The sequence below is a fragment of the Carassius auratus genome, chromosome 13 (genome assembly GCF_003368295.1).
Source record: "Carassius auratus strain Wakin chromosome 13, ASM336829v1, whole genome shotgun sequence".
NCBI classification, from domain to species: Eukaryota; Metazoa; Chordata; class Actinopteri; order Cypriniformes; family Cyprinidae; genus Carassius; species Carassius auratus.
In genome coordinates this window covers 12,687,104-12,709,338 of record NC_039255.1, presented here as the reverse complement: position 1 = coordinate 12,709,338, position 22,235 = coordinate 12,687,104, and the positions used below count along the sequence as shown (strand labels likewise).

General features: G+C 35.1%; 2 protein-coding genes across 2 annotated transcripts; both read left to right on the top strand.

Moving 5' to 3' along the window:
• The first annotated feature begins 3,182 nt into the window (after positions 1-3,182).
• LOC113112716 (enoyl-CoA hydratase, mitochondrial-like) lies at positions 3,183-5,682 on the top strand. The gene is made up of 8 exons (XM_026278498.1): positions 3,183-3,334; positions 3,811-4,008; positions 4,098-4,225; positions 4,316-4,415; positions 4,503-4,607; positions 4,696-4,815; positions 4,975-5,042; positions 5,118-5,682. The coding sequence occupies exons 1-8, from the start codon at positions 3,244-3,246 to the stop codon at positions 5,181-5,183; spliced, it is 876 nt and encodes a 291-aa protein (XP_026134283.1). The 5' UTR covers positions 3,183-3,243; the 3' UTR covers positions 5,184-5,682.
• A 1,954-nt stretch (positions 5,683-7,636) lies between these two features.
• Positions 7,637-9,680, top strand: LOC113112717 (fucose mutarotase). Its single transcript, XM_026278499.1, has 6 exons — positions 7,637-7,793; positions 8,317-8,385; positions 8,679-8,746; positions 8,890-8,988; positions 9,123-9,196; positions 9,309-9,680. The coding sequence occupies exons 1-6, from the start codon at positions 7,709-7,711 to the stop codon at positions 9,373-9,375; spliced, it is 462 nt and encodes a 153-aa protein (XP_026134284.1). The 5' UTR covers positions 7,637-7,708; the 3' UTR covers positions 9,376-9,680.
• The last annotated feature ends 12,555 nt before the right edge of the window (positions 9,681-22,235 follow it).

The following is a 22,235-nucleotide window of genomic DNA, read 5'->3' as shown; positions in this document are numbered from 1 at the left end:
CACTCTGTTGAGAAGGTACTCCTGATGGAAAACTCCAGCTAAATAAAGTATTGTACATTTAATTTGAAATAGGTCATTTTAATGCTGATTTACCTCTGCATTTTTTTGTCTCTCAAACTCGTGCAGACATTGTTTAAATGATATTTGTATGGCAGCACAAGCAATATGGTCCCATCTGACATGTGGAAAAATGCACTTTGATATGACATACTTAGCAACTGAAATATGGTCATCTGGTCCAATTTGATACACTTAATAGTATTGCTATTTAACTGCTTAATTGGTGAGTTGAGAGCTTCATTCTGTCTGGTGTGGTTTTGAAGTTTAAATGTTGACCATTTTGAACATCATTTAGTCTCTAAACATTAAGTGTGTGAAATTACACCTAGATAACTGAAAACTGAAAAATGGGGAGGGAGAATCTGTATTTAATAAAAATAACATGTCAATAGTGTTGACTGTGCTTTAAGAAACCTTAGTATAATAATAGATTTTGTTAAAGTATTTGACAGACGCTGTTATCCAAAGTGACTTACAGTTCACTGAATTTTAACAAAATCTTTTGTTAAACTCTTCTCCCTATGATCTTACTAATATTCCTGAGCACTGATACCAGTTCTGATGCTTCCATCTTTATTCCTGTTTCTTGTCTTGTATCTCAAAATTACCAATCTTTCAAACTAGTTCACATTCATGAGGGCTGAAAATGAATGTCCTGGTTGTAAACTATTGTTATGAAGCCTTCAAACTTTGGATGTACATATACTAAATAAGCCTCTGTTTGATTGTTTGATTATCTGTTTGATAATTATTTTTTTTATATATATGTATCCTTTTGCTACTGCAATAATGTCTTAACACTAAAGAGAGTGTTAGTATGGTGTACGTGATATTTATTCTGAGTTTACAATGGTTAACAGTTCATCAACATTTTAGTTGATTTCTTTAGACTCTAGGTAGCATGGTACATGTTTGTTTTTTCCTTTTTGGATGTTCAGAGCTTTGATTTAAGAGCTTAATATGTCAGTTCTTTTATATAAAGAAATCATTTCAGACTTGTTTATGTATTTCTAAAGTGGCTGATTATTTAGAGGTAGTTTGTATTGTTGGATGTAGTTGCACAATCTTTTTCATGGATTAAAACCTGCAGAGGAATTTATTATTGTAACTTGGTATTTATCAGAAATGTGCCTATTTAAATGTGGCGTTGGTGTTTGGGATCTAAAATGTTATTCTTACTAATAATTTATACAAACAGAGATACAAATTTTGACTTGCCCTTTATTGATTGATTGATTTTGTAATGCATACTTAATGTGTGGTTGAAGCAAGTGCTGCTATTGACTCTAAATCAATAAAAACAATTTGCTAAGGTATGAAAAGTTAGTCATCCAGAATTCCCTGTAAAATACTTCAGTGTATATAGTACAACTAAAGAGTAGCATTTGGGTGAAAAAAGTGAATATGCGAATGAAAATGTGCATTACAAATATCTAAAAGTACACTTGTGGTAATTATGTTGTGACTTATGTCAACAGGATAAACATAAGCTAATGTCAACGCATTGTGTTTTTTATTTTAAAGGCAAGATTTGGTTATTTTGTGAATTCTGTAACCTCCATGAATATCGGTGCTTTTCTAATAGATTTGCAAACCAATAAATTGATCAATAAATGAACAGACTTTGAAGTCATTTAATGTGTCCTGTGTAAGCACTTAACATAAACTATTCCAGAAAGCTGGATATCTGAAACAGCCCGGGTATGTTTAAGGGCAAGCAAGGGGATAATCTCAGAAAAAGAAAAAAAAACTAAGTCAAATATTATTCTAATATGTTATTATTTTTATTTTATTGTGATATAATAGTTATTTAATAGTTATTTTAAAACTGCTTGGCGATTTACCAGTTCAAGCAAAACGCGAAAGCGTAAACATCAAACTCTGTAAATTGCAAGAATATAGTGCCCTCTACTGGTTGGTTTCTTTTATTGGAGAAATAAATTATTTCATTTCATTCATTGTAATAAATATACATTTTGAAATCATACATAACTTTAACATCCGATTAGCCTTTTTGTATGATATACGTTTTCTACTGTGAATACAAAAACAAAAAAGGCAGTACATTTGGCACAATGTCAAATTCTTTCACAAAAGTGATCTAAAGAGGGAGCTATACGCACAAAAAACAAAACGAACCGTTGCTATTTCATTACTATGTAGCCTAATACTTGTGATAAAACGAGGTCTAATCAAAGTATAAAAAGGCTAAATAAAGTCATTAACTCTTTAAACATCCCTGAAAGAGTCTATAGTGGAATAACTTTAACTTGAGTTTTTTTTAACTATCTGGCATCCCGTCTACGTAGTCTTTTATACCATCAGCAGCAATAACAGGCGACTGTACTGCACGTCTTAGGTGTCGCTCTTCATTTAGACGCGAGTTTAACTTTCTAATTTTTTTTTTCTTTTCACAATAATGTCTCAACGTGATAGGGAAAATTTTCTTAATGACAATACAATCTGTTTAGGCATTTGATACTTTATATATCTTCTGGGAATTTAGTGCATGCGCAGAAGGCCTGTGCCCGGGGATCTTTGATGATCTTCAGATGATGGAATGGAGTACACGGATCTTTCCTCAATATTTTTACCTTAAGTTTTATATGTTAGCCTAATGTCACACTGCGCAAAATCAAATGCTTGGTCGTCGTCAGAGATTCAAAGTCATGCATGTAATAATGTGAAATAATGATTCTGTAAACACCTGTTGATAGAATCTTCACTGGCTAGTGCTGCCACCGACGTTAGAGTTTTAATGGGTAGTCGTTTGCTAATTAATCATTTATAGGCTGTATGTTTTAGAAATCTAAATGCAAAAACAACTAAGTCTATTGAAAAACGTCAATTCAGTGCTAATTAAATTAATATGCTTTCCCATACTGAAACGGAAAGTATCATTAGAAGACCTATGTGCATAAACGGTCGTACAGTAATCTGAGAGAAAAACAAAAACTGTTGCTGTCATGGGTCCTGACTGAGAGGTACGTAAATTACGTAGGCTATTCCAAATTCCAACATCCCTGAAAGAGGCTATAGTGGAATAACTGTAACTGGAGGTTTTTTAAATAAAGTATCTGGCATCCCGTATACGTAATGACGTAACCATTGAGAGCCAACCAGCGCGACTTTAGCGTCGCAGTCGCACTCGCAGTGTCACCGTTGACCTGAACACACACAGCCATGGCGCTGCTCTGCAGATCCACAGGGTTACTGCTCAAACACAGTAAACTGCTACCTTCTGCATTCGCGGCAAAAAGGCAGTGCAGTTCAGGTAACAGAACCAATGTCTCCGTAAAATTAATGGCTTCATTTTCAATGTTACTCTCGAGTTTTGCGTGCCCTGGTTCTGTGACTGCTCAATGTATTGTAGTGGTATCTCTAATCTAATAATGGAAATAAATGAGCTTTATAGTAGCTGCAATTAATTACTGTGTGTGTGTGTGTGTGTGTGTGTGTGTGTGTGTGTGTGTGTGTGTGTGTGTGTGTGTGTGTGTGTGTGTGTGTGTGTGTGTGTGTGTGTGTGTGTCCGTCCGTCCGTCCGTCCGTCTGTTTACAGTTAAAACATATTTAAAAACAACATAATAATATAGTGCGGATAGTAGAAATATATCTAAAAAAAAAGCCATGACATCTTGTGAACTTTAATGAGGTGATATATATGCCAAATCCATACTGTTTTAAATTATTATAAAACTGCATGGATCCAACGTGAGTTAATTTGTCCCCCTACTTTCATCTCTATTGCAGGAGGCCAGTATCAGTACATACTAGTTGACAAAAAGGGTGAAAAGAAGAATGTTGGTTTCATCCAACTGAACAGACCAAAGGCCCTGAATGCTCTTTGTGATGGACTAATGATGGAGGTGGGCAAAGCCCTTGATGCATTTGAGGCTGATAGCGAAGTTGGAGCAATTGTCGTCACAGGAAGTGAAAAAGCCTTTGCAGGTGTGAAACTGTCTGTGAAATTAGTTGTGTGTTATATAGAATTGTTCTGGGCTGATCATTGTGTTTTATTGACACATTTGCTTTCATAGCTGGAGCTGATATTAAAGAGATGCAGAATCGAACCTTTCAAGAGTGCTATGGTGGAAACTTCTTGGCACATTGGAATAGAGTATCAACTGTCAAAAAGCCTGTTATTGCTGCAGTCAATGGGTTTGCGGTGGGTACATGTTTTAAATCCATTCACTAGAAAGACTGTTTAAACCTTATTCCCTCTCAAGCATAAACATGAATGTATTGTCCTGTCCAGCTTGGTGGAGGATGTGAGTTTGCCATGATGTGTGACATAATCTATGCTGGGGAGAAAGCACAGTTTGGACAGCCAGAAATCCTGCTTGGGACCATTCCTGGTACAATAACGCATCAGTATTTTTGGTTAAGTTGATTCATTGCTGAAGAACAAAGCAGCTAAAAAGACAGCATTTCTTTGGTTCCAGGTGCTGGTGGCACTCAGAGGCTTACAAGAGCAGTGGGGAAATCTCTTGCAATGGAGTTGGTTCTCACAGGAGACAGAATCTCAGCTCAGGAGGCAAAACAGTCTGGTTTGTCTTTCAAACTTTCTTTTGCCATATACTACAGGTTCTTTCTTCTCTCAATTAAAGAAGTGGACTAATGTATTCATCTTCACAGGTCTGGTAAGCAAAGTGTTTCCTGTGGATCAGCTGGTTTCAGAAGCGATCAGATGTGGAGAGAAAATAGCTGGCAATTCCAAACTTGTCTCTGCGATGGCAAAAGAAGCTGTTAACGCCGGTAAGAGTCTTATTAAATAGATGGTTGATACTTTTATTGTTGAAATATATTCTGCTCATGTTTCATGAATGACTGACATTAGGCTCATGGAGTTAAAAAATACAGATAGTCCTGTACATCCATTTAGAAACTGACAGTTTCATTTGCCTTTAATTACAGCATTTGAACTGACTTTAGCTGAGGGCAATCGACTTGAGAAAAGATTGTTCCATGCAACCTTTGCAACGGTGCGTCACTTTTATTCCACTTATAATTTTTGAGGAAAAAGATGACTTCATTCTTAAACTTTCTCTAATTTGCAGGAGGACAGAAAGGAGGGCATGACTGCTTTTGTTGAGAAGCGAAAGGCTGCTTTCCAGGACAATTAAAATTCCAATGGAAAATACCGAAGTGTTTAGTTTGTGATCAAATTCTGTTATTATAGTACTCTACTTTGCCTTAATTTTCTTATTAAGTGTTTCTGAAAAACATCAAGATCTATACCTCTGTGTTGACAAACTTGCATGTTGTTCAGTGAGCTCACATTTAGTTGAATTTATAAATTAACCATTTCTAATCAATCTTTGGGTATTGTTGATGGTCTGGTATTATCACCTTGAAACCTTCTTTTATTGATACACTATAAATAGAGTAACTCATTCATGCTTAGTGCTAACTTTACAACACTATTGAAAATTTTGAAGAACCCCTCTGATTTGACTTTGTATGTTGATATTGCTCTTATTTGACAGAAATTCCTTGGTTATAGGACGTGAGACAACTCACAATTCCACTTTGTACACTCTAGATGGTGCTGTGGGTGTATTTTCAGTCTTTCGTTGAGGTTATCATTGAGGTAATAAAGTCGCTGTAGTAGTATTTTTACTATTTAAACATTTATATATCTGCTATTTGACAAAAAAAAAATCCTTTCAGTATAATGTAATATTATTAAGTGTTTTATTGATATATTGCAACATGGGGTTTTGGAGGACACTGCGAATTACAATGTTCATAGCCTAAACGCAATACAGGTTTCGTGCGGCATAGTGATGTTTGTTTATAAACCAACGACAGGATCAACATATCATAGCAAAAACTCTTATTAAAAAAATCTAATATTGTTCTTAGAAACCAGGTTATCTCATACATTTTAACATATCACTATTGAAATTATTATTTATAAATAAGCATTTTCAGCTTATTAATTTGCGCTTTTTAATTTAGCCTACTTTAAAAAAATACTTTAATAACTTGCTATTTGTGGGGCTATTCGTATTTTAATAACCTAAATTTAATAAAACCTAATTTATGAAAAGTTGCAGCTTTTTAAACTAAACCGCTAAACTTTAGTTATTGATGAAAAACAATAACGTTGCTTAATCATAACTTTAATCAGCTATCAGGTTAAAGATCACCAGAGAACTTACAACCCATTTTTACGCATTAAAAAACTGAGTATTGTAGCCTAAGTGAAATACAGCGTCCAGAAGGACCACGGCAGATGTAATTAAAGGAACAGCCTATCATCTCAATTGCACATCAACAATTTTCTCACTTGAAAATCTCGGCTTTTTTCGCACGGCGTCTTTCCAAGATCTCTCAAACGTCCGTAGCCTAATTGATTTTAATTTTCATTCAATATTCCCTCAGACTGCAGCTTCCTTCTCAGCCCCTGGAACAAAACTTTTAAAAGAAGAGAAAAACCGTTCTCTCCACACACCGCGACAGCACAAAGGTCTCCTTAAAAACAGCAAAAGAGAGGGTTCACTTTGAAGTATATCCCCTGCTAACGAAAGGTCAAAATAATAAATGTAGACCGAATTGAGGCGCTCAGCGCAGACAAAAGGGGCAAAACGTTACATTTTGGCAGAGGCAGCTCCTCATAGCGTGATAAACTCATTTAAAAAGCAGAATCAAAGCGGGAGCAGCATGGTTCCTCGGTGAAAGAAAAGCGCTTTGAACTGATCAGACAGTCTTGGCTCCTCAGAATGTCTTTTCTTCCATCAGTCTTCCATCTTTCAACTTTCACTCAACATGTTGCAGCTGCAAAGCCTCCACACACCTCTTTCGGAGCAAATTACCCTGAATTACAACAACATCACCAGCAGTTCTTCTTTATCAATATAGGCTACTATACTGCACGTCTTAGGTGTCGCTCTTCATTTAGACCCGAGTAGGATAAAGCTTTCTATTTTTTTTTCTTCTTCACATAAATGTCTCAACGTAGGGGAAAAAAAACCTTATTTTTTTTCTTAATGACAGTAGAATGTGCTTAGGCATTTGATACTTGATATATCTTTTGGGAATTTTAGTGCACGCGCAGAAGGCCTGTGCCCGGGGATCTTTGATGATCTTCAGATGATGGGCTTGAGTACACGGATCTTTCCTCAATTTTTTAGACTACCTAAAGTTTTATATGTTAGCCTAATGTCACACTGCGCAAAATTAAATGCTTGGTCGTCGTCAGAGATTCAAAGTCATGCATTTAATAATGTGAAATAATGATTATGTAACACCTGTTGATAGACCTGTTGATCTAGTGCTGCCACTGACGTTATAGTTTTAATGGGTAGTAGTTTGCTAATTAATCATTTATAGCCTGTATGTTTTTGAAATGTGAATGCAAAAACAACTAAGCCTACTATTGAAAAATGCCAATTCAGTGATAATTAAATGAATATGCTTTCTTATACTGAAACGGAAAGTATCATTAGAAGACCTATGTGCATAAACGGTCGTACATTTATCCGAAAAAAAAAACTGCTGCTGTCATGGGTCCTCAGAGGTACGTAAACTACGTAGGCTATTCCAAACGCAGGTTGCGTTAGAAACGTAGCTCTACCTTTGTTTAACCAATTGAAATACATTTAAAGGGTCACATGATTCCTCACAAACAACTCACTGCTTTGAAATGGTCATACTAAAAGGAATCCCGTCCGTACTTACGCCTGAATTATTGTATGTTTTGGCGCAAATGGGCCATGGAGATGAACTTGGTAAGTCGTAAATGAGATTAGACAACAATTTTCTTTTTTTAACGAACGTCACGCCAAACTTCCTGAAGCCTGACGTTCTTGTGACACGCATGTGACATCTGGCGTCTAATAGACGACATACCTGTTTGGATAAATATAACCTGTCACTGGTTTATACAAGGTTAGATACGATTTAAAAACGCCACGGATAAATCCGAGTTCGTGCAGTAAAGAGGGAAGTGGTGTTGCTTTGGCAGCGCTCCGTGCGCGCAGCTCGCGCTTTCATTTCGATCATCAAAATGTCACTCAGAAAACTTTGTAGGCTGTGTCTCATAAAAATGTCACATTTTTATTATCTCTAAGCCAAAGCACATATCCGCATATTCGCCTCCCGCTGGTGTTGAAAAGCGACGACTTTCGGTCGGTCGGTAGCACTGAGTGGATCTGCTTTGTCACATGAGCGCAAGCGAGACATCAGGACAGTACTACGAACTCCGTGTGTGGATTGTCATGTATCATTTTTTTTTTTTTTTTTTTTTTTTAGTTCTTGCAGACGCAAATTTTCCTTCCTCATCTATTTGTAAATGTGGTCCAGTGGAGATCAGAGCAGATGGTATGTGTTTACAAAATATAGTAGGATTTATTTTTTATATAGGCTACAACAAAATTGTTTTATATGCACTTTCATAGTTCTTGTACTGTTTGAAAGAAATCTCACGCTAACTTTTTATGGTTTTGCAGAAGTTGCCTAATGATAAACTGACATGTGATAAACTGATTATTGTAATTCCAGATCTACTCAGCCCAAAATAATTCTCAATATGCATTGAACAGCCAACTGACATTTTTCTCACTGATAGCTTTGCATTTAGTTTTCTAATCAAGTATATGGTTTTACTTTTTAAGGTGTAGGTATACCAGAACTTCTGAAGGCAATACTGAGGCTTTTTCCTCTTGATACCTATGATGATTCGGTGGGTGATAACATTTGTACCATTTTCTGGCATCTTTAATTTTTGAAATGGCTCAACCACAAATTTACACCCTGTTTATTCATGTATGTAACTTATCATTATTGTAAGTTGTGTCTGTCACTGAATAAGGCCTGATTTTTTAGGCAGCTGTCATGGATCTTGTGCAGAGTGACAAATTGAAGGGCCTGAAAGTGCCGGTATGGGACCAGTACTCTGACCTCCTGAAACAAGCAGGATCAGATGTAAGCTATTATATACATAAAAGGTCATAACTCATATGATGAGGACTTTTCATCACTGCTGATATTATATTGGGCCAAGCTAGTATTACAAAGACAAATCATTTGTCCAGGATGTACTTTTTTCTTTCTTTCAGGGTAACTTCAAGTTTGTTGAGCGTTTTGCATTTTATGAGCGTGCCAAGAAGGCATTTGCTGTAGTAGCAACTGGGTGAGCAGTTTTATTTATGATCTATGGTTGGTCTTTTCAACTATTCAAATATTTTATATTTAAGAAATAATAATAATAAACATGATAGATGATCCTTAAATCTGTCCGACAGGGAGACTGCACTGTATGGAAATCTCATAATCAAGAAAGGTGTCATTCCGCCTGCTGAACTGTGCTGAAGCAAGGCTGCTTGGTACAGTTTTTCCAGTGTCAGAGATATTACACCAAAATTCCTATAGATAAGGCACATAGAAAATAACTTTATATAAGAAAGATTGTATATATAAAAAGGCATGTTATTAATTTAATGCCATCTGTTTAGATTTTGATTACAAAAATTACTGTTCATAATTTTTCTAAAAGTTCAAAGAGTTTTCTGTTAATACTTTTTGTAGCGTGATGTAAAATAAGTAAAAATACACTTCCTCTAATACATAATTATAGAAAAGCATACAATAAAATAAAATTTGAAAATGCATTTTAACTGTTTCAAATGTATTTTTTTAATGAAGGTTTGTGAATGAAAGTCAGCTCTGTTTAATATTTCAACATTTGATCTTAAGTTCAAATAAACCTGGTCAAATGTAGCTTTTCTTGGGCAACAGGTGAAGCTCAGTCCCCACCTGCAACATTTGATTTTGTTGCCCACTGTTCCTTGAATTAGCAGCTAAACTGAGCTCTGAATCTTCTCTCATAAGGACTATGGAAATATAAAAAGTTTGCTTTTCTTATACTTTGCCTCAATAAATACTTTCAACTTTTAATTATTATTATTTTTAATTATTACTTTATTAGAAAATGTAATGCATTTATTCTAAAATTATTTTTGAATTGATCCATATTGCTTATTAATTATGCTCACAGTCTTCTCTGTGTATTGATGAATTTGAGACATGCTAAACAGAAATAAAATAAACTTTTTTTTCTATGTTCAATATTAGCTTACATGGAAACTAGGTTAAAACACATTTCAAGGTTTAAAAAATAGAGAGCATTTAATTAAAATTATGCATAATGAATTAACATCCAGTATTACAATCCTTTAGACATGATAATACTTATTCTATCACTGCTTATGATAAAGGTCATCCAGATCTTCCTCTGGCTCTGCGTGCACCCGGGTGAATAGGGAATATATTAATCGGCAGAGCCTGCTTGTCAGACTTTACCTCCAACTATGTCCTTCTCTTCTCTCATTGGCTCTTCAGCTACATCAAACATGCTGTGGTATAGATCATCCCTGTCTTCTTCTGGTTTGTCATACATCCGTACCTGATCATGTTCCAGTAGCTGAAAGTAGTTTTCAGGCTGTTTTGCATCAGCTGTACTTTTTATGTCAAATGAGTGTTAGAGAGCATCTTTATCCTCTTCAGGTCTGTCATATTTCTGCTGTATTTCTTCTTTTACGGCTTTCCAAATCAGCATGTTAGGATCGCTGTCAAAATCTGTAATGTCCATGTCCTGTGGTGGCTCCACCTCCTTCATTCCCAGGATCTTCTTCCCATTGGGATGATCAAAACTTCAGTGGAAAACAAATATCTCATTTCAATGATTTGTAATATTTTGTAATAGATTTTATATATACCTAAAACATATAGACTTGTATGATTTACAGTAGGCAAGACAATACTATAGTGTCCTGAACTGCTTTGCCCAACTCTTTTTCCTGCAGGACAAAATGTAAAAATAAAATGTACAATTTATACATTTTTACATGTAAAAAATAGCATATAGATTTTTTTTGTATAAGAAAATAATAATTTGAAGTAATTTGATTAAATGATGAAAGGGTATTGCTTAATCAGAAATCACAGATTTAAATTAAAGTTCATTAAAATGAATGTTAAATTATTTACATCCTTTTCATCTTGCTCAAAATGGCAAGAAGGTCAGGTCAGTCTTGTAAAAACAGTTGCTATAGCCATTGTTTATTTTCTTTTCTTTTGTAACTTAAGACGGTCAATATGTTTTGCTGTAAATTAAGAGAACTGAAATATTAGAAGTCAAACCTACCCTGGGCCTGTATGGCTTGGCTGAAGTGCTAAACAACAGCACTGATAGGCAGACTAGAACAGAAAACCTTTCATGTGGGAAACAAAACTTGAGTGTTGAGGCTCATACCTTTAACTTAAAAAAGAGAAAAAAAATCCATAGATAACAGTGATCATAGTGGTTCATCAAAACTCACCTGATTATAGTGGTTCCTTAGTTACAATCACAGTTATATATATATATATATATTTTTTTTTTTAAACCCGATTATTAAAATTATTTGATATTCTTTATGCACTTCATGCAGAACACTAATATTATGTCATCTTTATCAAGATAAAAGTCGACAGTACAGTACAATTGAAAACAGATAATCATTCGCTGTTATCTGACCGACAGTAATTGATCGGATATTAATAATGCGCGTGTAGATGACTCTGGGAAAGGCTATAGGCAATCGGACTTTGGAGTCGGACTCAATTTTAATGGTAGCCTATTGCAGACCGTTTTATGTAAAAAAAAATAAAAAAATAATAAAGATAAATAGAAAAACATTATGATAAGTATCGAATATTTAATAAAGTAATTGTGATTTAATAGTGATACGGCTAACTGGGAAAAGTAAACCTTTTTTCGTTTTTATTCAGGATGAAAATCCTAGCGTTTTGGTTTTAAAGATGTTTGCGACAGACATCCGGCAATTTAATGCGAATGAATGCATTAGGGTCAGGTTTGGGCGGAGGATTAAGGATTAAAGGTTAGTTAGACGCTCCAGCCACCCAAGTGGTGCCCTTTTCTCAAGCATCAAAAACACGCCCCTGCAGTCGCGGGGTCACACGGCGCACCGCCACAACATACTCAAGAGCTCCCGAAATTATATCTCTAGCCTAACGTGTATCGATTTAACTTTAAACTATCTCTAACAGGTAGGCCAACTAAAAGTAACTCTTTTTAAAGCACATGCTGTTGAAGATGGATTTCTGTTTGTGGAGTGAAATTGCATGTGGCTGATTTGAATGAACTTTAAGAATAACAAAAGGAGAACAAAACCTAAGAATCATGATGAACTGTAAAATAAATCATGACCAGGTTCAACATTTTAAAAGTGGATATTATATTTATATTTTGTGATGCATTTAATTCTATTTACTTTACACTGAATTGAGTTGATTCACGTTAAAAAAGTGCTACATGATAGGCCGAATCATGTTTGTTCAGAAAGCCCATTTTTGTAAATGCGCTTGCTATCCCTTGTTGACTAACGGCACCCATGTAGACGCTCTCATCTCCCATGGATTTGAGTCAAAAATCTGTTTAGCAGCACACAGCATTTGACTGCGAGACTGAGGGCAGACGAGCGCTCTGTGATCTTAATGCCAAGTGCTTGGTCTCATATTGGGCTTACTGCAGGATCAAGAGCGAGATGATGATTTGTTTACTCACTGCTCGAGTGCAAACAACTTGAGTCACAGTCTCGCTCTCACAAGGAAGGCTTTTCCAAAAGGCTCTCAGCACAGGAAATGTGGTACCTGAGTGCCCCGCATGAGGAATTTATTCCAGTCAGTGTATTAACAAAGCCTTCAAGGCATCACTGTAAAAAACATTTATCTTTTCTTATACCGCTACGACAGTGCATACCTGTAATTAGACAGATTGTGATTTTAATACAGCCGAAGCCTGTGGGGCCCCATGCAGTGCTTTGATACTTGTTTCACAGCCATACTCAAGTTGTTAAAACATAGAACGATCAAACATGCTTGCTTAATGAATACAAATGATGGCATTATCTCTGGAGTTTCATAGTCTTGTGTGTTGTGGACTGTGTTATGATGTCTGTTTGTAGTTCTATATTAATGAAGCTGTTTTGTGAAGAGTATATGTGCTCCCCTCACAAACCATGACTAAAGAGACACGGTTGCTTATTTGATAACTTTATGAAGCAGACTTATGCTGTATAAACCACAGGAAAGAGCATTGAAGAAAAGTATAAACATAACTTAGCAGAATCTGAGAGGATAATGTGTAAATCAAATGAATGTCTGTCATGTCTTTTTTTTTAAACAAATCTATTTTATACAATGGATTATTTGTTTAGAGAGAATTTCCATCCCAAATATTCAGTGCACATTTGAAGAAACATTCTGAAAACACCACATTGAACTAGACAAGTTTATGGGATATAATTTTAAAGCTGAAATGTATTAAAGTACAAATATAAATATATATACACACATATATAGTTAATGTTAGTTAATGTATTAACTAACATGAATAAACAATGAACAATACATTTATTACAGTAGCTATTATTCTTTGTTAATGTTAGTTAATGAAAATATAGTTGTTCATTGTTATTACATGTTAATTCACATTAACTAATGTTAAAAAGCACAACTTTTGATGTTAATCATGCATTAGTAAATGCTGAAATGAATATTAGGATTAATAAATGCTGTATAAGTATTGGTCAGGCTTAGTTCATGTTAACTAAAGTGGTTAATTAATGTTAACTAATTAACCTTATTGTAAAGTGTTACCACACACACACACACACACACACACACATACAGACATTCATACTGTATGCAACCTGCTTTTTTAAAAGTGCCAGTTGTTTTATCTTATTTTTAATAAGATATTTAAATGCAGTAATACTCCAAAGGGTACATCTTTAGCTTCTTGTGGGGTATTTTCTTGGAGAGTTCATATGCAAATTTGTTGTAGCTTTTTTAAGGTTATGAGGGTTACTATTTTAAGGTGATGAGGGTTATCAGATATCTTAATGATTACTTAAAAACAAAGTATATCCTTAGAGTTATTACACTATAAATCTGTTTATTAGAATAATATTTTGGGTGTGTGTGTGTGTGTGTGTGTTGTCACCTTTCTGAAGTGAGCAAGTAAAAAAACAGGGCCTTCAATCTCGTTACACAAATATGCTGTTTTTGGTTAAATGTTTACTATACCTTTGCAACTCATTTTTTTTTTTTTACCCAGTAGTCAAGTACAATGTGGTGTTATGTTCCTTTAAATATTGTAGGTAATTCATAGTCTGCTAACGCTACTGATGATTTTATTACATTTTATAATTATTTTAAAAAGAAATTGTGAAGCACAATGTTTCTTAATATGTCTCATAAAAGGCTTCTGTTGTCAAAGAGTGTACATTATCTTGCATTTCAAAATATGGTCTAAAAAATAGATACATTTAAAACAATATATATATATATATATATATATATATATATATTTGTCTGTTTACTTTTGTTTAATGCTAGGGTTCCCAAGTTTTGTCTTGTTTTCTTTTGCACTGGCATCCCAATAATTTATCCAAATAATAGAATGAGCTCAGGGACTATATATATATATAACTTAAAATAACATTTTGTGCAAAGGGGCATCAATAGTAATTTCTGGTCCTGTCAGAAATGTGCTATACGTGGCTGATGAAAAGCCGATCCCAGCCAGGCTGGATTTAATTAAATTGACACTGCTGTGCATTTTCTCTCCATCAGCCGCACAGTTGCTGAGTGACAGACTGTAGGAGCTAATGGCCCACGGCATGGAACTAAATTAAGTGCTACAAAGTATTTATTGGGGCCAGTTATGTGGACCCCGTGCTTGATCAAGCTCCTTCTCTTGTTACCAAGGTAATCAGGGTTTGCATGTAGAAACAGAGTGGTTGTGTAAAAATCAAAGATGTGACTTGGTAAACAAAAACTTAGAATAATCTGCAGCATCCAATGATCAAAAAAACATGAATGTGCCTCATTAAGACGACAGCTCATCATGCCCACTGAAATTTAATTTCATCGAGTGTTAAATAGCAAAGAACATGTGAGACAAGTTGCTGACCTTGCATATAGACACTTGTAAATCCAAGTTTCATAAATGTTTATGTACTCACTGTTGCATAAGCCTTACTGAACAGTTGGTGGGTAGCCTTCAAAGACACAGCTATTGAGTTTCCAACCGCAAAATCGATGCAAACTTATGTTCTTGACCCCTCTGTCATGAATGAAGAGCATTCGCGGAAATGCAAAAACATCCAAACATTTAATCGCTACTCAAAAGCTAAAATATTAGATGATCTGGTATACTGTTTAGAAAATGCTGTGTGTGTTTAGACAGAGCTCTTCAGAAGTGTCTAATCAATGCAACAAATGTACTAAGATCCAGCTGATTTATTAATCAACACGACTGTGTGAAACCCTTAACCACAGATGTCATGAACATCATCACTGCCATATTTCTATACCCCGAACACCCACAAACCATAAGCCTTGTGTAGACATGATGAAATATCTTGATTTAACAGCAGCACAGACATGCATTTTCGTCTCATAACTTTCATGGGCCGACTAGATATGATCTCATTTACTCATAAAATGTAAACCTGGATTTATTTATCTTGGGCCGGGTCCAAACTCCCAATGTGTATGTTCTTCTTTGAGTATCTCCAGGAATGTTCCAGAACTCTGCGCTGCTCAGTGACTGCGGCTGACGGAGAAACACGAGTTCTGTGTGAAACTCTGCCCGCGTTCATCGCTGCCTATAGAGCGCTACAGTACATGCCGAGACTGTACATTTTATATGGCACACAACACTGATTGTTTTTACTATCATTATGGATGTTCAAATAAAGCAGAATTAACTGCAATATGGCAATAATACACCTTTTGTTGCAGTAGGTGTAAGAGATATATTCAAATTACTGAGAGCTAAACATACTCAGTTTGTTTACAGTTATGGTATACCTTTTCATATTCTGTAAAGTCCATTTTTTAATTTTCACAAAATCTGTGGACTACGCACAGTGAAAACAAGCTGATTGATTTATTTTTTCTGGCTCCACGTTAGCACTTCAATACTATTTGTTTTAGTTGGTCAAAAAGCAGTCTGTGGCACTGGACTGAGAAAAGTATGTTACCTACTGTACATTCCATCATGGATGTAAACCTAGCAAAATTTCTCGCCACACTTTAGGAGTCTATGTGTCACCCAAATCTGCCTCTGTTCAGCATATTACCAATTAATGTGGATGACTATTTTGACATGCCACTGTAAATCTGTGAAACCACAGGTATTGAATTGTCAAAGCCAAATATACATTGGGTACATTAAGGGCTAAGTGGCAGAAAATTATATTTACAGGTTCATGCTCTCTAATTCTAAAGGCCTTTCATGCCAGATTTGATTGGGATTGATTACTCAGCATTCATAACTAGAACCCCCTAATTTTCAGTCCAGCATATGATGGTGCTGTATTTGAACACACTGACAGATTTACTGCTGATGGTGTCTTCATCTTGTAGCAAATGACAAAAATATACATTTTTTGCATATTCTTATCTGAATAGATTACTGATATCTTCATCAGTAATATTTACTTTTGTCTTTATTTTATTCTAAAAAATTAACTGTTCCTGTTTACAGTAAATGTTTGTTAATCAATTAATAGCTGCAACAAAGTTACATTATAGCTGTAAAAAAATGTTTGGTATAATTTAGAGGTTTTTTTTTTCATTATCAAAAAAAAAGTAAATGTTTCTTGTTTTAGTTTTTTGAATGAAAATGTTTTAGGCTAAGTAAACATCTGCTAATGGGCTGAACATTATCATTTACTTAAGGAAGGCAAAATAACAAATAATGTCTCTAATTCTGAAAGGCAAAATGAAAGAGTAATAGCTTTAAATAATCAGGCATCAGTAACAATATGAAAATCTTTATGAATCACATTGGCTGGAGGTACACCTTTGCGTTTGTGAAAGTAGAAGTTGATTGTAAGTTGTTCAAAAGTTTTGTGACTGCAAATGAAAAACAGTAGCAGACATGAACACCACTAACTTCCTTCTTTGAATGAAGGATGGCTCCATGTCGTCTACTTCTACTGTATGAAGGTTTAGATATTGGATCCATGTGTGTCAGTTTTCCCTCGGAGGCTTGGGAGACTCCACGTTCTAAACATGCTGCCCCCCAGAGGACATGTACATCTACTTGCATTGCAAAAATTGGTGGAAGAAAATGCTCAAAAATGCAGCAATCCAACTGATGATGAGATATTTACATTGAAACCTGAAGAGAGAGAGAGAGAGAGAGAAACACTTGAATTTGAAAATAAACTAAACAGATCAAACTACTGACTGCTAGAAGAGACACATGATGAAACTGATATAAAGCAAAACTGTATCCAAAAACAATATCCATAAAAAGTAAAAAAAAAAAAATTTAAATGTTACATATTTATTATATACATTTTTACGATATGTATATAATGGCCTTATGAATACACTGAAATAATTATGTGCATAAAATTACAAACTAGTTTTCTTCCAAGGTGGAAAAATTTAGTTCTGTACCTTATCATAATCACAATGTCATCATTAAATGGATTTAAAAACCATTAAATTAGCTAAATCTGTTTGTTTCATTGTTTGGAAGAGGGGATAAAAAAAACCTTACGTTTATTAGTAAGCAATTTATCCAAAACTAAGCATAGCTAATCCCTAGCTTTCATCATTGTAATGGGAAGAACAGTAATTGGCTACTTTGTTTGACCTACTTCAGAGCACAAATATTGTCATTAGTCATAGACCAAATCCTTTAATGACATCCTGTCATTACGCTGAAGCTAATATGCTAATGGTACAAATGAATTATAAAAGAGCAGAGTTGGTTTTCATCAGCGTGTCGGAGTTGGGGCACAATGCTTTAATCTAAACCATGCATGCTTTTTTCATTTAAACCGTGGAGAAAATGAGTGCCAGCTCAGTTTGGATAAGGCCATTTCTGGTGAATCGGCGGCAGGGGATCACAGTTGGATTTTGATTTCTGTTATGTTAGAGTAATTATCAGAATACTCCGAGCCAGCCGGAGCATTGCAGAAATCACACGGGGTGAAATTTAAACAAATAGCTATAATTAGAGGAAAACAGCTTTGTTATAATCAAGCTGTTGTGATGAATTATATGTAGCGTGTTTATACTTGCTGAAAGTAGTTGAGTTGCCGATCAGAACAGAGCGATTCATTTGGATTCTGTCCTATCTGTATCTGCTATGAAAAATGGTCACACAGTCTTGTGGAAACATGATGGTTGCTAATACATTTCAGTGTTTGAAAATCTTTAGTGATTTTGTCATATCATCCTTTTTTCCAAACACATTTAACAGTATCTTCACCTGCCTTGTTTTCTTGAAAATAATCACCATGCTGTGAGAGTGGTGTAAAAAGTAGTGTTTTAAAAATCATGAAAGGGACAATAAAGAGTAAAGTGACTCGTGAGCTGTCAGCAAATAATGACTGCTGGCAACGAGGCATGACACACTCACACTCACACTGGCATAGGTATGGAGTCCAGTGTGAGCCAAGAATAAATTATCTGTCTGTAACTATTTAAGGCAGTATTATGGTGTGATTTATGCATAGAAAACTGCATCGTGGGCTCCAACATTTTCCAAGTGCTGCAGCTTGCAGCAATTTAAATTAAATGGGGGGAAACCACCAAAATGACTGTTTGACTGTGGTCCCATATTGAAATTGATATATTTATATGGATTAATTTGGCTCAAAGGAGTAGTTATATATTTTTGAATCTATTTAGGGACTGCAACGGTCCTTCACAGTAAACATTTCACAAATTCTACACATGTGGAGTTCATGGTCCACGGAGGGCATAACTGTAACAGAAAAAATGCTTTGATTTGTTTCAACAGCAATAATAAACTTATTCTTCTGTAATTAACACTGCAAATGGCTGAATGTTGAATGAAACACACTTATGTACACACTTATATCCTAAAGACCAAATTGAACAACCTTCTGTTTCTTCAGCTGAACTGATTTGTAATTTTCTCATAAAAGTACACATACCATGTGTTGTAGACTTAATCACATGGCCTATAAAGGTCACTTTTTCTTAAACTTATTATTCAAACATTTAATGTAAAATGAAGGATGATACACTGCATATGATGAGTGATAAACTGTCAACAAAGTAACAAATGGTTCCTTGAATAGTACTTTAGCCATCTATAGGAATTGTGAATTCACAGCTTAAATTTTACATAAATTTAGGACTAAACTAATTTTCCAATCTGACGTTTGAACTTTTTTTTTAGGGTTCTGTCACTAATAACTGTTTTTGTCCCATTAGGGTAAATAATTTTTTAAACTTCACACACAATCAAATGCATTTTCTTTATCTGAAGTGATTTGAAAAGTTCTTATTGTGCAGCTATTTGATTTGGAACTCACATTTGAAAATGTCTAAAAGGAAACCATGTGTTAATATTTGAAAAACATTAACAAAACATTAAAAAACTACTTTAACATTGTGTTTCATCTTGGAATTCCAAATCAATTATTATGGCACCCGTGAAAATCACTTTGAGTATCCCTGCTCATCAATAAAGAGCATCCTGGCTCATTAGAGCATACCTCCTAATCAGTATAGTAATGCCATAGACACTGGCATCTTTCCTGATCTTTGGTTATTGTATGGATCACATCTTTCAAACTGGCATAGGATAATGTACCCAAATGCCTGATTTACACAACAACCATACAACCTCTTTTATTACTACAACCTCATTTTCTGATGCTCTTCTATCACTATCATCCATACTTTCTGAAACAGGTTCTGATTTGTCTCTCCATCTTCCAAAAAATGTACAAACATCAATCTAAAACACATGCATAAAGTTTATTAAACTGCCTGCCAGTGCTGATAAATAGTGTCAGCTATATGTATCCCATAAAATGAATTTGTCATTTAAGCATGATGGACAGATTTCTTTTTTGTCTTTGAGTTATTGCTTTACTAAAATGTGCATTAAAAATAACAAAAAATTTACACATTTGCATGTATAATTATATTTAAATTGAAAAAAAAAACACTAAAAAAAAACACTACACAGAATCTTGTAGATTACAATCTGCAACTAGACGGATGTACTGTTACTTCCTCTACAGTCAGAAATCTGGGTGTTATATTAGACAGCAATTTGTCTTTTGGAAATCATATTTCCAATGTTACAAAAATTGCATTCTTCCATCTTAGAAACATTGCCAAGCTACGAAACATGTTATCTGTTTCTGATGCAGAAAAGCTAGTTCATGCATTCATGACCTCTAGACTGGACTATTGTAATGCACTCCTAGGTGGTTGTCCTGCTTCTTCAATAAACAAGCTACAGGTCGTCCAAAATGCAGCAGCTAGAGTCCTTACGAGGTCAAGAAAATATGATCATATTACCCCAATTTTACAGTCTCTGCACTGGCTACCTATTAAGTTCCGCATCAGTTACAAATTATCATTACTTACCTATAAGGCCCTAAATGGTTTAGCTCCAGCGTACCTAACTAGCCTTCTACCACGTTACAACCCATCACGCACCCTAAGGTCACAAAACGCTGGACTTTTGGTAGTTCCTAGGATAGCAAAGTCCACTAAAGGAGGTAGAGCCTTCTCACATTTGGCTCCCAAACTCTGGAATAGCCTTCCTGATAATGTTCGGGGTTCAGACACACTCTCTTTGTTTAAATCTAGATTAAAAACACATCTCTTTCGCCAAGCATTCGAATAATGTATCTTTTTAATTGTGAGTGTAGTTGCATCTGATCAAAGGTGCATTTTTATTCATTACCTTGGGTTAAACTAATTTTACTTTGTTGGATCAGCAGCTATGCTAATGATGTCTGTATTTCGTTTCTATGTTTTGCCACGGGATTCACATCCCGTGGTAACTAGGATTTACACAAGCTCCAGTCTGGATCCAGAACACCTGAGAAGAGATGATGCTGACCCTCAGAGGACCCCAGATGATGCTAACCCTGAATGAACAAACAGAACTAACAATTATTCCTAATTGTGTGACTTAATCATATAATAACTTAATAATATTGATAGTTCATCGTCTAGCTGACTACGTCTTGTATTATTATAATTTTTTAGTTTTTCTAAAATCCTGTCAAATGTGCACAAACTACTAGCTACTACTAAATATTGTAGAAACATAATTTTCTGTAAAGTTGCTTTGTAACGATTTGTTTTGTAAAAAGCGCTATACAAATAAACTTGAATTGAATTGAATTGAATTGAATTTATATGTATTTTCTAGTCTATAATGAGCTTACATGGTGCCTGACATTACTAAAAAATAAAAATGATTGTATTTTAAATGTAATTTTCTTAGCATCATTTATAAATGATGATGTCCCATAGAGGGTTAGGATAACTGGGCCATTCTCCCCAGTCATCACAATGGTAAAAAAGTGTCCCTTCAAAGAACTGTTCGCCCAAAAATGAAAAATTTCTGCAGATGTAGTTAGTTTTTTCTTCAGAACAGATTTGGAGAAATTTAGCATTATATTACTTTGCAGTAAATGGGTGCCATCAAATAAGAGTTAAAACTAATTTGTTTATTACAAACACAAAGCTTCACAAGATGTTAATCGGTGGGTGGATTACTTATGGATTATTGGGATGTTTTTATCAACTGATGGCACCCATTCACTGCAGAGGATCCACTGGTGAACAAGTGATGCAAAGCAAAATTTCTCCAAATCTGTTCCCAATAAAAAAACTAACTTGTCTAAACCTTGGGTGAGTAAATTTTCAGCTAATTTTCATTTCTGGGGAAGATGCTATTTAAAAATTTTTCCACATGTTTGTCAAAATTAATGTGAACAGCCCAAGTGTGAAATCACTCTAAAATATGCATTCTCTCTAGGATGTGGCCTCAATGTTGGATGAGTTGTTTAGCCTCTGTGGTCTCCACCTCAGTTCCCTTTCTAACGTTCACTCTCGTTATGTGTATGGGAAAAACTAATTTTTTCCATTCTGCTGAAGCCTGATTTGTTCACGTTTGTGTAGCTGCAGAAGCCAATGGTGTTTCGACCCGGCAGAAGGGGCTATATAAGTCGGCCCATAGGAATTCTCCTTCAGCAATGAGGATCCTGCACCTGAGGGGAAGGGGTTGCTTCTGGCTTAGTGGTCGGCTCCAGACGAGCCCACCCATGGCTTACTGTATGAATTGTTCCTGCCAG

What these genes read in the sequence shown, in the direction of transcription:
- LOC113112716 (XM_026278498.1), top strand. Translation starts at nt 3,244, where the DNA reads ATGGCGCTGCTCTGCAGATCCACAGGGTTACTGCTCAAACACAGTAAA. An exon ending in AAGTGAAAAAGCCTTTGCAG is followed by an intron (nt 4,009 to 4,097) that starts GTGTGAAACTGT and finishes TTGCTTTCATAG; the next exon opens with CTGGAGCTGATATTAAAGAG. An exon ending in CTGCAGTCAATGGGTTTGCG is followed by an intron (nt 4,226 to 4,315) that starts GTGGGTACATGT and finishes TGTCCTGTCCAG; the next exon opens with CTTGGTGGAGGATGTGAGTT.
- LOC113112717 (XM_026278499.1), top strand. Translation starts at nt 7,709, where the DNA reads ATGGTCATACTAAAAGGAATCCCGTCCGTACTTACGCCTGAATTATTG. An exon ending in GGGCCATGGAGATGAACTTG is followed by an intron (nt 7,794 to 8,316) that starts GTAAGTCGTAAA and finishes TTTTTTTTTTAG; the next exon opens with TTCTTGCAGACGCAAATTTT. An exon ending in TTGATACCTATGATGATTCG is followed by an intron (nt 8,747 to 8,889) that starts GTGGGTGATAAC and finishes CTGATTTTTTAG; the next exon opens with GCAGCTGTCATGGATCTTGT.